We start from the raw sequence: 17,070 nt of genomic DNA on the forward strand, positions 1-17,070 counted from the left end.
TCATGAATAATGAGAAACTGGTAAAGGGCATGGGGAAACTGGAATTGGTGCTTAAATCCATTCTTACGCAGAGCAACAGTGTGCCCTGTCACTGTTATTTAGAGCAGACCTCAAAATTATTAGAGGTAAAAACCTCACTGTAGTACTGTGATGTGTTCCTTTAAGGGTCTGATTTCCCTCCCTTTCTCTCTCTTGTAATACTACTGAGAGCTCTTCACACCTAGTGGAAAAGGTGGAATGTGCTGGATCTAAAGTTTGCTCAGCTTTGAATGGATCCACTATCATGATGAGATTCGACCTTTCTGCTTCTTCATTTTTTGAACGTGAAAAATGCTTGTGTTGAAGTTATAGCTAAAATGGGAACTAGTCCTGACTAAATCAGTGCTGTTGAATTCACCGTGAAAGATGTATTTCAGCAGACTAATGAGAACTTGCATGACTCTAGACTTTTTTTCTTTTTTTTTTTTTTTTTCAGAATGCAGCAGTTGCTTTTTCTGCCCTTGTTCATGCACTGGATGAATTGAAAGTGGTAGCTATAGTGCGTTATGCTTATGATAGAAGATGCAACCCGCAAATCGGGGTGGCTTTTCCGTATATTAAGGATACATATGAGGTAATTTTTCACCCTTACTTTTCTGTAGAGAACCTCTGTATTGATGCTTTACAAATACAAATGAATAAATGATCATATTTGAGCCACTCATTTGCAGTGTTAAGTAGTATCAGAAGAAACCAATATGACTTGGAGTGATTTTAGGAAATAGTATGAAGTCTTAGGAGAAGGAGGTAATAAATAGTATTAAGAAAATCCTATGGAAAAATATATGGAAAAATAGTGCCATATGTTTTAAATTTGGAATATAGAGGATACTAATAAAATAATCCTGATTTTTATTTCAGTGATATAGTAATAATTTCATGTTTTATCCCGGAAGCATCAATTTTTTTAGTATCTAGAAAGAGTGTAATCACATACTTATGTAATAAGTTAGCGCTGCTTTCTTGCTGTGTTACTACCTACCTTTCTGCGTACAATCCAAAGTTGCACTAGATTCTTTAATTTTCTTAAACTGTGGATTTATCTCCAGGTTGCTTGGTAGTGCAAAATATGATTTTTTTGATAGTTGGTGTGGCATTTCAAGCATGTCCAACTATGCTGTTGTCATTAGGTTTCCAAGTCAACTGGAATTGAGGGGAGGAGCTCACAGCATTTAAAGCTGTTGTTTAAATTCATATGGAGAGTTAGGAAGACAATAGTATATTTACTTACTTGAAAAGGTTAGTTTAAAAGACAGGAGAAAAAAATGAAGTCTGTTTCTTTGGAAAAAGAAAAGTTTTGTATACAGCAGAATCAGATTTGAAATAATTTTTTTTTAAATTCTGAGAGACCCAGAAAAAACACAGTGTGTTAATTTTTGTAGCATATGTTTCCACTGATCTTTCTTACGAGAGACTATTGAAAGAGCTAAATATGTATAGCATGGCTAAGCAATGACAGAGGTGGGGGCGGACATAACAATCTTCAGACTTTTGAAGGGTATAAACATAAAGGATAGAAAGGAATTATTTAGGGTGATATGGAGTGGAGGAGGTATTTGAATAAAGAAAAAATTAGGCTGAGAATTTTAAAAAACCAAAACCAACTTTTGACTTTAAAACTATGGTAAAAACTATGTTAAAAACTCCCAAAGCATTCATGTGTGGGGTATTTAAAGTTTGGCTGGTTGGAACTCTGCACAAGAAAAAGGGACGAGATGACCTGGGAGGTCTTTATTCCACCAGTAGAAAAAGGAGTGTAGCCATCACTATATTATGAAATAATGCTGTGTTTTATTCTGCTTAAAACTATGTTGCTCTGTAAGTATTTTGATATACGCAGGTATTACATCTTTGGATCTTTGTTATGTTTATATTGCCCTGATAGGACACTTTGGGATACTTTAGATTTTTTTACTTCAGACTCAGTTGTTTCTTTTTTTGTCTTGCTCAGTGTCTCATCTATGTGCAACTACCCTACGTAGAAGACTTAAGACAGTACATATTTTCATCCTTGAAAAACAATAAAAAATGCATTCCTACAGGTAAGATAGTCCTTCACTGGGCAACTGGACAAAGTAACCTACTCGTCTTCCTTTAAGACACTCTAAAAGACCTAGAATATTTGGCTCTCCAATGAAAACATAAGCTTTTTCATTATTTGAATCTCTCCTGTGCAGCTTGCTGTAGGTGACCCTGCTCTGGCGGAGGGGTTGGACTAAATGATTTCCAGAGGTCCCATCCAACTCTGACCATTCTGTGATTCTGTGATTTTGGCTTAGGAAAAAAAACCCAGTCCTTTGGGAATACATTATGGTGATGTCATCTTGAAGTGTAAATCTTGTATCAAAACTTTGCCAGCTTAGTTGCTTAGTTGACTTGAGGTTTGCAGCCAGTCTTTTAAAACTGTCCTGTTAAATGACCTCTGGCTCGGGTTATGGGATTATTAGTCTCACAGGATCTCTGTGACAGAAGTCTGAGATTTAGTCCTCTGTATCCTTTGATCTTTGAACTCATTTGTTGGAATAAATGGCCAAACCTTGTGGGACCCACAATAAGGGATTAGCTAGCTAGAATTCGAATAGAGGCATCAGCTCCGTTCGTACAAAGCTGGTCCTGTAGCCAGTTGCAGCTGTTAATATAAACTACAAAGGCAAAGACTGTATTTTCTGTGGTGTGTGTTTTTTTTAAAGCATGCACTTACTGGTGTCCAGATTCAGATGCGGGGTGTCTTTGGAGAGCCGTAGAACATGCAGCCATACAAAGCTTGACTCACTGTTCTGAGAATTCTGCACAGCAATGAGCATAAATGGATGTAGTTTAAAATCCACTCCCACTTCTTTAATTTGTTCTGAGATCCATTCAATGGGCATCTGAACATCAGGGTATATAAGGCATGCTGTGTTGTTTCTGAAACAGTTTCTATTTTCTTGCCTGTAACCAGCAGTTTGAGAACAAATCTAAAACCTGTCTTACAAAAGCAATAGTTGACTATTGTGAACTGTGTTAATTTGCAATCATAACTTTTTAAAATTTATATTACACCATTTAGTTTTTTCAAGCCAACTGTTCTCCTTATTTTCTAAGTGGCCTATAAACCTTCTGTTGCAAATAAAAACATCTTGAAAAAGAAGAAAAATGGAAGAAGAAAGGCAGCAATAATTGAGGTCCGGGGGGTGGGGGGGGGAAAGGCTTTATGACTTTACAATGTAGTCCTTAAATAAAGCAGGGGTTTTATTACTGTGTCCATTATCTATATTCTTTATTGTCAGATCTATATCTGCAGTGTATTCTGTGGCGTGTAATGACTTGGTCAAAATCTCACATTGTGAAGTGAATCTTCACGTATAAATTGTTTCAAGAAATGCATCCATCTGCAAGTGTATTTAATTTTTCTTTGTATGTAATCGCTGTCTTAGTGGATCAGTTATCTGCTGTTGACTCTTTGATTGATTCTATGAATTTGGTTTGTGAAGATGATGAAGAAACTTTTGAGGACCTGTTTAAGCCCAGTAAAATCCCAAACCCTCATTTTCAGAGGTTATATCAGGTGAGATGATCTATATGGCATTTTTTACAAACTACTTTTGTTAAGACTTTTCACCTCTCTGTCTTTCTCAGATTTATGTTGGAAAGTTCTGCATTGTGAAGTGGGAATAGAAATTCATTTGCATACATAAGTGTGGGGTAGCCAGTGATTTCTATGTTGTCCCTGACAGAGATTTTATTCTCAAAATTTCCAATTTCCAGGCACCTGTGCTGAGATGTCTGCAAACAGCGTCAGTGAAATTCACAGGCACCTAGACTAGACAAGTTAAAACTTGCTGTATTGCCATGATCATGGTGCGGACATACACTCAGTCTTCAGCTTCTGGACAAAGAGAGAATTTGACTGAAAATCAGGGATCTCTTTATTTCCTCATTCTGTGTCCCATCAAATCTCGGGCAGAGTCACTTTTCTGTGCATTGTTGCATCTAGCAGTTGTTCCAGAACAGATCAGTTTGAGGTGAATTTGATCAGTGGTTAACATTGTTGACATTTAAAATATTCCATTAGAGTGTCTGTGCTGACACATTTTATGGGCGAGCAGAACAGTTCACACTTCTCACAGTTATTGTATCAAGCTGTCTACATCTTGATTTACATTCCTTTCATCTTAAAGATTTTCATTGCAACTGTAAGGATGAGAGACTTAATTATACATTGGAATTCAAGTGCTCAAAAAAATGACACAGCAAATTCAAAAATAAGGAAAATTGTGTTGCGATTTATGCAGCTGCAAAATTGTGTTGTATACAGAGCCATGGAGATATATTGAGTGCGTGACTCCACTCTGAAAATTGACCAAAAATGGTGTTCTAGCAACCATGTTCATCATATCTCAACAATTCCAAATGAAAATTTTCAGTTTACAAGTAGGAAGAAGATGCTTTTTTTAAGCTAAGAAAATTTACCCTAGCTTCCAAAAGCCATGCTGCCCTCAGTATTGTCAAAAGAAGCGGAGGATCTGAAGGTCGTATGTATGTTTCAGGAACACGTGTAAGCCCACTGTCTTCAAATCCTACTCTGATTGACACCTGAAGAACTGAGTGTTCCCTTCAAATTCTGCCAGTCATATTGACAAGACAGTGTGTAACTGAATGTAAGATTTGGTCAGTAGAAGGTTATTGCTGGGCAAGAGCTTAAAATGGATTGACCTCTGCATGACTCGTATCTTAGGAAGGGTTGTAAAGCTTAGGTATTACAAAACAAATATGGTTTTGCTTGTAAATGAAACACATAATGCATAGAATCTCCTCTATTATATCACTAGGTACAATTTTGCATTCTTTTGGTTCAGTGGATATTACCTGTCAATGAAAGGTGTTTTTTTTAGGTGTGCCATTTGTCTTTTGAAACAGTATGATGGTGGTGTCCCAGCAGTTGTGCCAAGTGCTGCTGGAAGACAGTAACTGCATAACTCACCATAGAGGATAATAGAATTTTGTAAGGGTGAATGCTACTGGTGGAAAAAGTATTTATTCACTGTTTCAAGGTACTAGGTAGTATACAGTTCCTGTCCACAGTGCTTGCTCTTTAGAAACTCCTAATTTACCAGTCCTTTTAGTGCTTTCTTTTGCCATGTACAGCCCCATCTTTTTGTCTTGGTTACAAAACTGCTATTAATTTGTGTAGGTTACAGGAAGATTGTTCTCTCCTTTGCTGCAAACATGTTCTAGTTTCTTAATATTTTGCTCTTAGACCAAGTGGCAGTGTTGGTTCCTTAAGAACTACAAAGAAAAATCGTCTTTTCAATGTAGCCAGTAAATTGATTGGGCTCAACAGGACCTATAGATGGTTTGGAAAAATAACTTTGAAGAAAGGATGAACTCCCCCTTCATTTCCTTGCTCTGTTGCCTCATGAAGATATTTGGAATGATAAGTGAAAAGAGCCAGAATTTAAACAGAAACATCAAGCTAAATTATATCTCTGGAAGTTGTGGTAGGCATCAGGAAATGACAGAGTGGGTGGAAAGGAGTTGCTGATGCTTGCTAGAGTGGAAGATGAGGAATATCCTATATCCAGAGTTCCAACTTTTATTCCTTGCTTCCAGAAAAGTGTGACCAAACTTCCATAGCTTTTGTGATGGCAGAGTTCCAATGTCATTAAGTTACTCCTCCTAAATACAGGGATTTGAAGCACCTAAGACATTTCTGAAATGCGGTACATTTTACTTGATAGCCAAATAAACAAATTGCTCCACGATGATTGTTCTCTACTGAGACAGACCTGGGTGGAAGGTTTGTGGGGACGGTGGCCTGCAGCATTGCATAGTTCATGGGATCCAGCTGTAGAGTCTGCATCTAAAGATGCTGTAATGGCTGTTGTTAGACCACGTGTAAACATCCGTAGAGGACTGAGTTTGTTCGTAAGTGGTTGGACTTTACAGTGATGTTCTTTGAAAAAGCAGAGCAGCAGCACCACATGAGGTAGCTCACAGAAGTCTGTAAGGGCTTTCAGCAACAAGTAGTCTTACTTCTTTAAGTACTTTTGTACTGTCTTCCATAACATCCTCATAGGTAAGCTTAGGAAGTGTGGGTTAGGTGAGTGGACAGTGAGGTAGATTGAGAACTGGCTGAATGGCAGAGCTCAGAGGGTTGTGGTCAGTGGCACAGAGTCCAGTTGGAGCCTGTAGCTAGCAGTGCTCCACAGGGGTCAGTATTGGATCCAGTCTTGTTCAACATATTCATCAACCAACTGGATGAGGGGACAGAGTGTACCTTCAGCAAGTTTGCTTACGACACAGAACTGGGAGGAGTGTCTGACACACCAGAAGGCTGTGCTGCCATTCAGCAAGACCTGGACAGGCTAGTGTTGGCCAGAGGGGAACCTAATGAAGTTCAACAAGGGCAAGTGTAGGGTCCTGCACCTAGGGAGGAATAACCCCATGCACCAGTACAGGTTAGGGGTTGACCTGCTGGAAAGCAGCTCTGCAGAGAAAGACCTGGGAGTCCTGGTGGACAAGTTCACCATGAGACAGCAATGTGCCCTTATGGCCAAGAAGGCCAATGGTATCCTGGGGTGCATTACAAACAGTGTGGCCAGCAGGTCAAGGGAAGTCATCCTGCCCCTCTACTCTGCCCTGATTTGGCCACATCTGGAGTATTGTGTCCAGTTCTGGGCTCCCCAGTTCAAGAAGGACAGGGAACTACTGGAGAGAGTCCAGCAGAGGGCTACAAAGATGGTCAGGGGAATGGAGCACCTCTCATAAGGAAAGGCTGAGAGCCCTGGGTCTGTTTAGCCTGGAGAAGAGAAAAGGGAGAGGTGATCTCATCAGTGCTTATAAATATCTAAAGTGTGGGTGTCAAGAGGATGGGGCCAGACTCTTTTCAGTAGAGCCCAGCAACAGGACAAGGGGCAATGGGCAAAAACTGGAACACAGGAAACCCCATCTCAACATGAGGAAAAACTTCTTTACTTTGAGGGTGACAGAGCACTAGAACAGGCTGCCCAGAGAGGTTGTGGAGTCGTCTTCTCTGGGGATATTCAAAACCCACCTGGATGTGTTCCTGTCCAACCTGCTCCAGGTGAACCTGCTTTGGCAGGGGGGTTGGACTAGATGACCTCTAGAGGTCCCTTCCAACCCCTACCATTCTGTGATTTTTGTTTAATGTAGTTTATCTGTTGGAAGGTCATTTTGAAATCGTCACAAACTAGGTGTAAACTGAACTGTGAAACACTTGTGTTGGGATTCAGTTCACACAGGTTTAACCATGCTAAAGCTAGCTAACTAGTGTAAACTGGGTTGTCCAAGTCTATTCCATAATCCATGAAAAAAGAACCTTGGGAAAGTAATTGATACTTCTTGTTTTGGATATCCTAAGTACACAGTCGTCGTGGTTGTGTAGAGTGAGTAGGTGACTTGTATAGACTAGATGCTTATCTTTTAGATAGCTGAATGTCTGCCATGCTCTAAGGCTTTGAATACTATCAGGTTCCTGTAGGATTTGCCAAAATATGGTCTTACAAAAGTGTGTTCCCAGATGCTGTGTGGAATGGAACAAGGCAGGGTCCTTTCTTGCAGTAAGTTCCTGTCTATTCATGCATTTATGACATTGCTTATCATGGAACTAATTATGTGAAAAGCCCACTTCATTGGATCCATTGTGTCCCATGTTCCTGAAAGCTGGCTATATCTCTAGGCTGGAAATGTAACAAAATTAGGAAGAGCAAGGAGGAGCTGATACATTGCTGACAACATGCCTGAATAGAACAGTGAGTCTGGAAGCCAGTGGCAGCGTGGGTTGCCTTCTAGCCAGTGAAGGTGGGAGTGGTTCTTGCTGGGTGCAGAAGGAAGAGGAAGCGAGGTTTAAAGGGACTGTTTGGGATTAGAAACTTCAGGTTAAGTCTATTCAACTTCATCTCCATTTAGCACCTGAGTTTTGATGGTACCTGCCATCTCAGGTTTCAGAGGTTGTCATCTACTCTAAAAACAAGTGGAGGCTGTGGCTATTTAGTCTGCTTAGCTCTTGCAACTGCACACACAGAGATTTCAGATGCAAAAGCCTGAAAAACACATTGACAACAGGGGACTTAAGTTTTTTGCTTTGTGAGTTTAATTCAATCCCCTAATGTTGTTTTAATATTTTTTTTTTGTATCACAAGAGCCATTGCTGCAGCTTCCAGCAACATTTTTACTCTCTTTCAAAATAATTGTGCCTCAAATCATTACAAGTGTTTCCAAATCAGTAGCCTTGTATGACAGCCTCCTTTTGAAAGTATGCTCTAATATGGATTGGAATCTTAATGGCAGCATGAAAGCACATCAGTATTGATGTGTAGCATATGGTCTGGATTTTCTTTATTGGCAGCTTTTCAGCTTGAATAGAGGTTTTTTTTGTTTGCTTTGGTTTTGTTTTTTAAATTAATGTCATGTCTGACAGCCAACAGGGGAGCAAATCTCTGCTGTATTCCTAGTTTACTGAGTAGTTACCTTCACACTTCTAATTTACCCAGTACAATGGGCTTGGAAAAATTATTCTCCTGTGTACATCACGTGTTTTTATGTATGTATGTGTGTGCATGCACTGGCGTCTGTGTATATATATGCACGTACATATACGTCTCTACTGCTATCCCACACTTCACAACATTTAAGAGATACCTACTTTGTTTTTAAAATTCTCAATGGAATTTCTGTAGCCTGCCTCATTAACCTCATCTCTCTACCTCTGCTTCACTCCCTGACTATGTGTACTGTCTTTACACTTTGTTGAAAAAGCCTTCTCCTCTGTAGCTCCTACCATCTGTTCCAACTTTGATGTACATCTGTCAGGCCCCTTTATTCCCTCACTCTTTTCAGAGCTAATTTGCAAACATACCCATATTCCGTGCCTCACCTGTGCACATTTAACTTCTCTCTTTCTGTTTGCTCTTAAACTCATGAAAATTTCTCTTGTATGCATGCTGAGTTTTATTGACCAAGAAGAAATATTTTCTTGGTGGGACGATAAACTGACAATAACGGGAATACATGGTAGGGATATATATCTCATTGCCTAGCTTTGGAATGTATAGAAATCTCTCCCATGTGACTCTTTTATATAAAGCAGAGTTAAAAAGCTGAATAGATGCAGATGACTTTTATTTCTGGATTTTCCTAATAGTTTTCATAGAACTCATCCCAGTGAATGTGGGAACGCTGATCTGCATCAGTGTTCTTGTTTAATATCATTAATCTCCTTAAACAGCTGATCATATGACTTTCAATCCACTTGTGAGCTGGAATATTTGTCAGCGATATGACGGTAGTTTCTTTAATATGGAAGATATTTTGCATGTACTGTCTGATGTCAGGCCTACAGGCATTATACTAAAAGCACATAAACTAAATGTTTTTCTTTGCTCAAATTGTTTCTTGCAGTGTTTGCAGCATAAGGCTTTTCACCCCAATGAGCCATTGCCACCAATTGAACAGCACCTTTTAAAGATGCTGGAGATGCCCTCTGTGGTGAAAGAAAGGTGTCAGGTTGCTCTTGAAAAAGTAAAAGCACTTTTCCCCCTAAAGGAAGTTGGCAAGAAAAAAGAAGAGAAGACTGCTCAAGACATCTTCAAAGACAAGTAAGTTGGAGATGTATTATGGATTTTTTTTTTGAAACTTTTTTCCACACTTCAAATTGTTTTTGCTGAATGAAGCAGGCTCAGAGTCTTTTGAACATAAGATCGATGAGTTACACACGGAAAAAAATACTGATGAGTGGAGAATATTGTGGTACCACAGTATGTCTGGGGTATTTTGTGAGTAGTGGTGGTCTTACTATTACAGGGCAAGACACGCCAGGAACCAGTCTGTAGCTTCCTTGTGTATATTTGTTGTCACAGAATCAGTTAGGTTGGAAGGGACCTCAGGAGGTTTCTTGTTCAACCTGCTGCTCAAAGCAGGGTCATCTGTGAGATTTGAACAGGTAACTCAGGGCTTCATCCAGACTGGTCTTGAAAACATCCAGGGATGGAGACTGTACATCCTCTCTGGGCAACCTGTTGCATAGCTTACTGTGTCCTGGTCAAACAGCTTGTCCTACTGGTAGTTATAAAATAGTTTAAATAAGAATAACAGAGGGCTTAATTTAGTTTAGAGTAAATGCTGCAGAGCTTTAAATTATCTGTAAAGATGAGTCTTCCTTCTCAGCCTGCTCGATTTAGGTTGTTCTGTAGCTTTCATTTTGAATTCCGAATCAAAAGAAAAGCAGCTTCATTATTATCTGCTGTGCAATAAATGTCTTGAAAAATCAAACTGTTATGGACTCTTCCTGGAACATCCGTTGTCAGAACAGATTTTAAGATTTTTTTTTTTTATTACATATATTTACTTTATTTGTGCTGGAAATATGAAGAATAAATGCATAATTGCTACTGCAATGGTACTGTCACTCCAGCCAAGTCAATTCGCTTAAACAAAATCTGCTTCTTAAAGCTTAATTTATTGAATGCCTATAATATAACTAGTGGGTCTCCTGGGATGTTGGAGAGTTCTCAGTTAGCTCCTTCTCCCTCCTTTTTGTTATTTTTAGCTCAGTCATTTCAGCACTAGGAACAATGTCTTTGAGCCATTTTGAGGCCTTGCTTAGCTGAGCTGTCATATATGCTTTACCTTGGGTTGGCTAGAGCCTCCTCAGCACGTTATCTTTGGGAAGACATGACATAAGACTTCCGATGTTACTGCTTTGGTATAATGACCGTATTTCTGTATACAGACTGGGAAACACCTTAATTTTATTTTGTTCATTGCTGTGTGTGCCTGTCTTGCCTTAGTGTCTCTGTGAATTCATACTGATTAAATTCTCTTGTCCTTGCTCTGTACCCCAATTTCTCTGTGTGTGTATACATACATACATTTATATCTGTATTTGAGAGAGATAGAACCAGTTTAAAAAAAAAAGGGGGGGGGGGGGAGGCAAAACTTGTGTTCAGACAAGCTAGGGAGAGAATTTAAACAAAAAAACAACGACCCACTACTGGTAGTTGCTTAAAAACATGTTGCCCCAAAGGCATCAATTTGACAAGCAAGAAGGAAAGCTATTTTGTTTAAAAACTGGTTTACTTTAGAGGGGTATTGAAAGCAGCTATAAAAATAATTGAGAAGGAAATTGGTATAGGGCATTAAAATGATTTAAAAAAATCTGTAAGGGAGGCAAAAGGATAGACACTCAACTATGCAAAGAAGGATGAATGGTAATAGGCTTTAAAAATATGAAAAAAAAATGGTGTTGCTGCAGTAATGAATGGGAACAGTATTATTGTCAGTACTACAACAGCAGTGTTAACTTTATATTTTTGTTCTGTGTTTGGGAAAAAGCTGAGTGCTTTAATTAAATCCTTTGATAAGGAAAAGTATATCAGTCTGCAACAATGACTAAGGAAAATGTTAAACACCAGATAACATTCGATTTATTAAAATTATGAGATCTAGATAATTTGCAGTATAGTGTTTTGAAAAAGTTGGCTAGAAGCTCTCTTGACCATTATTTTTGTTTTCTAAAACTGATCTGTGTCTCCTGTCATCATATCACAAGTAACCTGCTCGGTTGATACGGGGTGAGTGGTGGACACTGTCTATCTGGATTTCTCCAAGGCTTTCGATATGATTCTCCACAGCCTCCTCCTAGAGGAGACAAGTGGTCTGTGCAGTGGGTGGGGAACTGGCTGACAGGCTGCACCCAGAGGATGGTGGTAAATAGCTCTTTTTCAAACTGGCAACCTGTCACAGGTAGGGTCCCCCAGGGGTCACTGTTGGGTCCAATGCTGTTTAATATCTTCATAAGTGATCTGTATGATGGGATCAAGTGTACCCTGATGGAGTCTGATGATGGTACCATCTTGTCTAGACCGTGCTTTATCCGGGAAAGGTTGGACCAGATGAACCTTAAGGTCCCTTCCGACCTAGTATTCTTTGAGCCTATGATATTGACCTGATTCACCTATGTTTGATGTTTAAGGTCTAATGGAATTAAGGCAGCGTAAATATAGGTGTGATATCTTAATACAGATTTTAATATTCAGTATTCAGTTGTTTCACTTTTGCTAAGCTCTGTGTAGTTTAAAATATCCCGTAAAATAGAAAGCATTTTACTTTTTCCTTCTTAGGTTGGCTTTGGAGAGACTGTTACCTCATCCAGTTTTGCAGCATGTGAGAGGCTTCTATATAAATGTAGAAGTGGGTGTTTTCAATTAATCTTGTATTTTATTAGTTTTTTTTCAAGTAGTAGCTGCACATTTTACAGTTTAAAAATACTGCTAATTGGTGCATTACCAGTAACAGATTCTAAATGTCACACCCTTGGCTGGTATAAATGGGTCTGGATTCACTAGTTTCTGCTGTATTGCACTGATTAATGATACCTATAGATTTGGTCCTAGTCAGTTAATTGCAGCACCATCATTTATGTTCTCCTTCTTCCTCCAATCCCAAAGCATTTTGGATTGGTAAAAATAATGCATGAGGAAAAAGATTGAGTGAGAAGTTGAGTGCAAAACACCTTTGGAGAAAAAGATTCTGAAAGAAAATTTTCATTGTTCTTTGCACCTTTCATCAAAGCATGTCAAGAATTTGGGTTCAAGTAGCAGTTCTAAACTCGCTGGTGTTAGGTAAGCATCAGTTTCTCCATTTTACAGACAGGCATATCAGCTGTCCAGAACAATGAAGCAACTTGTTCAAGGTTAGCCAGAAAGTCAGCAGAGTTGAGAATGAAGGAAGGTATCCTATCCTTGTCCTGAGGCATAACCAAAGTCATCATTTCTCTTAGAGTGATAAGTGAGGTTATGTTGGATGACAGGAGTTGCTGAGTAGAAGGGATTTCATTTCAGTAGTGACAAAATTAAGTATAGGGCAGAAAGGACTACTGAAACAAAGCGGGATAGACACTGATTGTGAAGTAGGGGGAGAGTGTGCTATAGAAAGTAAAAAGGAAGAGTGTACAAGTTTTTTCTAATAATTGATTGCTTCTGTAAGGTGCAATGCAGGTTTTAAAATCAGTTCTAACCTTGTAGAATGCAAAGTGGCAACTAGTCCAGGATCTCTGGCTTTGTCCCTATATCATCAAGCAGTTTCTTCTTTTCACTTCAGTAGTAGATTTTTTTAAGAAAAACTTCTTACTTTGTTTTGAGATTCCTTGAACACAAATACTGCCATTTAGATTGCTGAGTAGATTTCAGTCATTCTTAAACTGAAATCGATTCTTCTGTGTCAGTAGCCTGTCACATTAAGTGACAGAGAACACGGCGTCTGATTTTCTTCCCCTCTTGTGATTAGCTGGATTTTCTTCTGTTGCCAAGGTGTGCTCTAGAGTTTGGCATGTTAGATGTTGCGATTAAGTTCCTGCTTTGAATGTACACCTTGGTATATGTTACCTGTGAGGGCAAAGCTAGAAAGTAGCCTAAAAATCACAACTAGCTTTTTAAAAACAAATAGTCTTTTGAAAGCATTTTGAGATGTAGCTTAAAATGTTCTAAGAGAATTCTTACATAATTAATTGGGGTTTTTCTAGCAGGTTTTGACTCCTGTAAGTGGAAGTTTATAAAGCTCTTGTGTGCTGATGGAGAATATTTTAAACTCCAAAGCCACTGTATAAGCAGATTTGTAGTAGCTGTCAATTCCAAGACAGGAACTAGCAGGTAATTTTTGAAGAGTAAATGAATTTCTTAAATGTTAATTTTCATTGCCACTTCATGTTACGAAGATCTGGTGAGAATACCAAATGTCATGTAATATACTGTAAATCATATACTGTAAATTATCAAGGTTAACTCAATATACAGATTCCAAATAAAGTGACTGGAGATATTATGTATTGAGAAAGGTGGAGAAGATGTGTATGAGTAAATTGACTCCTGAAATAGGCATGAATAATCTTGTACCTTCAACAAGCAGTGCCTTTGCTTTATGCTAGCATAAAGTTTGATCTGTTTCTACTGTCTGCTTTCTGCAGCCTGGGGGGAAAAATGAGGCATGGCTTAGTGTTAATTTGAGAACAGTTGTATGAAGAAGTGTTGTCCAGTATTCAGTGTATATTTCATTAATTTACTGACTCCCTACTTAGTAGGCAGGACAGTTTACTTTAAGTGTTTATATTCAATTTTGTCCTTCTCATTTGCAGCAGTGAAGATGGACCTAAACTTAAGAAACCAAAAATTGAAGATGAGGAAGGTAGCTTTAGCATCATGAAACTTGCCGAAGGCAATGTCACCTCTGTAAGCATATGTTTACAAATCTGATTATTAAAATGGAAGATTAATTTCTCTAAGTGTACTATAGTGAATATACAGAATTCCTGATAAAAGGGCTGTTTCTAGCTGAAACATGACTGAAATATTGTCTACTTGTAGATTTAAGACTCTCTGCTAGAGATTTTAAAGACAACTTCCTCTGCCCTTAGGTGTATATTAGCACAACTTTCCATCAGTCTTGGATATTTTAGGACAAAATTCTCCCCTAGTGTCTAGAACTCTAAAGGGCAAGCCTGAGGATCTGAAGAAAACAGAATCTCAGATTTGAGGTTCAGTGATTGAATTTTGGTTTTGCTCTCTTTCATCTGCAACATAGAAGTTGCCTCTGTATATTTAATCAAAGGTATTGCTGAAGTTTTAGAGGCTGTTCTCTGCATTGGTTGGGGTTTTAAATCACGATTTTGGCTTCATCTTGGTGATAGGTTAAATGTCTAACTTAATTCCAGATATTGCATACATGGGTAGGTGAAGCCTGTATCATAATGTGAACCTTCCTTTATTTGATTTTGAAATTACAGGAAAAAAAGTTATTTAATATTAATTGAGATAACTTCACTTGTTGTCAAACTGTGCTTTAAGGTTGGTTTTTAAAATGCATGACTGAGATTGTAAAAAATATTTAAAATCTAAAAAGACTGAAATATTTTGAACTCCTAATATAGACTTCTGATTTTTCCTGAAAAGTGGCATTACCAACTTTAAAAGAAACAGAAGGAGACCAAGCAAGCTTATTGAAAGATCAAAGAATTATTTTGACAGCAAAGCACAAAATTTTGAAATAAACTTAGGAGAATTTTAATCCCTGAAAGGAAATATTAATCAATGTAATTTTTTTTTCTGAAGTTATTGCATCCGTTTTTCATTAGATGTTTATTTATATTTGACCTGGTTTTAGTTCATGTGTAAGGTTTCTGCACTTGTATGCTCATTTAGAGCTGTAGCTTTAAGGATCTCAGACTGGGTCAGAAAGGGTAAATGAATTGAGTGCAAGCTTTTAACTTTGAGCTTCCTGTTGGAGTGGCAAACCAATGATTCTATACCCATATGCCTGGGAGCTCCCATTCCTCATTAAGCGTCTGTCAAAATTAGTGAGAGGTCTGTGCTACAGAAAGTCTCAAAGCTGAACTAGCAGATAGCCTGAATTACTGTGCTTCTGACCTCTAAACCCCAGAGAATATGGTTGGCTTATAAGAGTGCAGTGTAGTTAAGTGTAAGTTCATCTTGCTCATGTCATAAGTAACCTTTGCTAGGAGTACTGCACGTTAACACACATTGTAAGACTTTCATTTTATGAGTCCGCATGCAGAGAATTGTAGAGCTTCTGTTTCCATATTAAAATAAACAGAAATGTAAAGATTCTTGTTGCCTCAGAAGAATAAAGAGATGGATATTGGCAAATAATTGTATCATTTTTGGACCTTTTATAGGTTGGCAGTGTTAATCCAGCAGAAGATTTCCGAATTCTGGTGAGGCAGAAAAATGCTGACTTCAGAGATGGTAAATTACTTTTATCTATCTTAATTATATTTAGTAATTTAGTAGCATCTTCAGTTCAGTAAATGCAATCCATTTCTCTAAACATAAGTTTCTAAAGCCATGTGAGATGCCCTGGAGTTCACTGCTTAGCTTCTAGTGGCACTCAGCAAAGAAAGTTGTTGCTAATTCCTATGTCAGTATTTGCCTTCCTATTTCAAAGTCTCAGATACCTGTGTTTGTGTAAGATTGCACTGGACAGCTACACTGAGGCATCTGAGCCACTCCTCAGGTGTCTCTAACAGAAGATCCCTTGGTATTGACTGACTGCCTCATTCAGACTGGGTATCAGCTTTTCATCTGGCTTCATGGGATCTTTCTGGCTTGAAGTGAAGGGCTGCTGGCTGTGCACGGAGTGAGAAACCTGTCTTCTGTTGTCTACTTATTCTGTTCTATGAAGAAATAAGAATCTGATGCCTGGGATTTGAATCTGTACATGCAAGATCGGTTCTTACTGCTTGTTGTGAGCAAAAGAAAGCGTGGGTGAATTTAGAGTGTAATAACCAGGTAGTGTGTGACTCTGAAAGCAGGATCTGTGTGCACCACATCTATTGTCAGGATACAGCAAGACAGGGTTTTGATGCAGAGGCGAGGAAGAAAACAAAGCACAGGTCAGCCACTGTCTTGCATGCCCTCAGTCTGAAAACGCAAAGGAATGTTTGTATGGTATTTCCCTACTGGAATAGCTATACAGAGATATATGTAATCTAAAGGTATCCTAAGAATAATGCACAAGATGGATGGGGTCATTTTTTTCTTTTAACGGATGAGTTGAAGGTTGCGGCAAGATAAACCTCATCTGTCGAATAGCCACTCATGTAGTATTCCTTTTCAAAGAAAAAGGTTTGCAGAGGTGCTGAAGTGAGGTGCTGGGTATTTCAACAAAGCCTGTGGTCTTTTGGACATAGTTTGAGGAGGATGTTGAGTAGTATATTGATTTGTGATACAGTCTGTTAAAGCTTACACAGCTGTTTCTCTCCAGAATTTCCAGGCTTGTAAGCCAGCTAGCCAGCTTTTCGCATGGTTTTTGCACTAGATCCAGAAGAAATTGTTTATTGAAAAAATATTTGGAATTGTGTTCTCAAATCTCACATATATTAAGATGCAGTAAAAAAGCATTGTACAATATATTAGAATACAGAAAATGTGAAACAGTTGACTACTTTGAAACGGTAATTAATTCTATCATGTAGGAAAGTTTTATGGCAGAAATAAGTATAGTGATTACCCTTGAAGA

General features: G+C 38.4%; 1 protein-coding gene across 1 annotated transcript in view; it reads left to right on the plus strand.

Annotated features, from left to right (window-relative positions):
- Positions 1 to 17,070, plus strand: part of XRCC5 (X-ray repair cross complementing 5) — a gene marked incomplete at its 5' end in the record, with an annotated part of 56,563 nt that overhangs the window by 21,383 nt on the left and 18,110 nt on the right. The window contains 6 exons of the mRNA XM_082483447.1: positions 476 to 613; positions 1,991 to 2,081; positions 3,456 to 3,586; positions 9,442 to 9,638; positions 14,171 to 14,264; positions 15,728 to 15,797. Coding sequence (XP_082339573.1) covers positions 476 to 613; positions 1,991 to 2,081; positions 3,456 to 3,586; positions 9,442 to 9,638; positions 14,171 to 14,264; positions 15,728 to 15,797 — 721 coding nt within the window. The remainder of the gene's footprint in view (positions 1 to 475; positions 614 to 1,990; positions 2,082 to 3,455; positions 3,587 to 9,441; positions 9,639 to 14,170; positions 14,265 to 15,727; positions 15,798 to 17,070) is intronic.

The sequence above is a fragment of the Vanellus vanellus genome (genome assembly GCF_965231255.1).
Source record: "Vanellus vanellus genome assembly, chromosome: 5".
In the NCBI taxonomy this organism is placed as follows: domain Eukaryota; kingdom Metazoa; phylum Chordata; class Aves; order Charadriiformes; family Charadriidae; genus Vanellus; species Vanellus vanellus.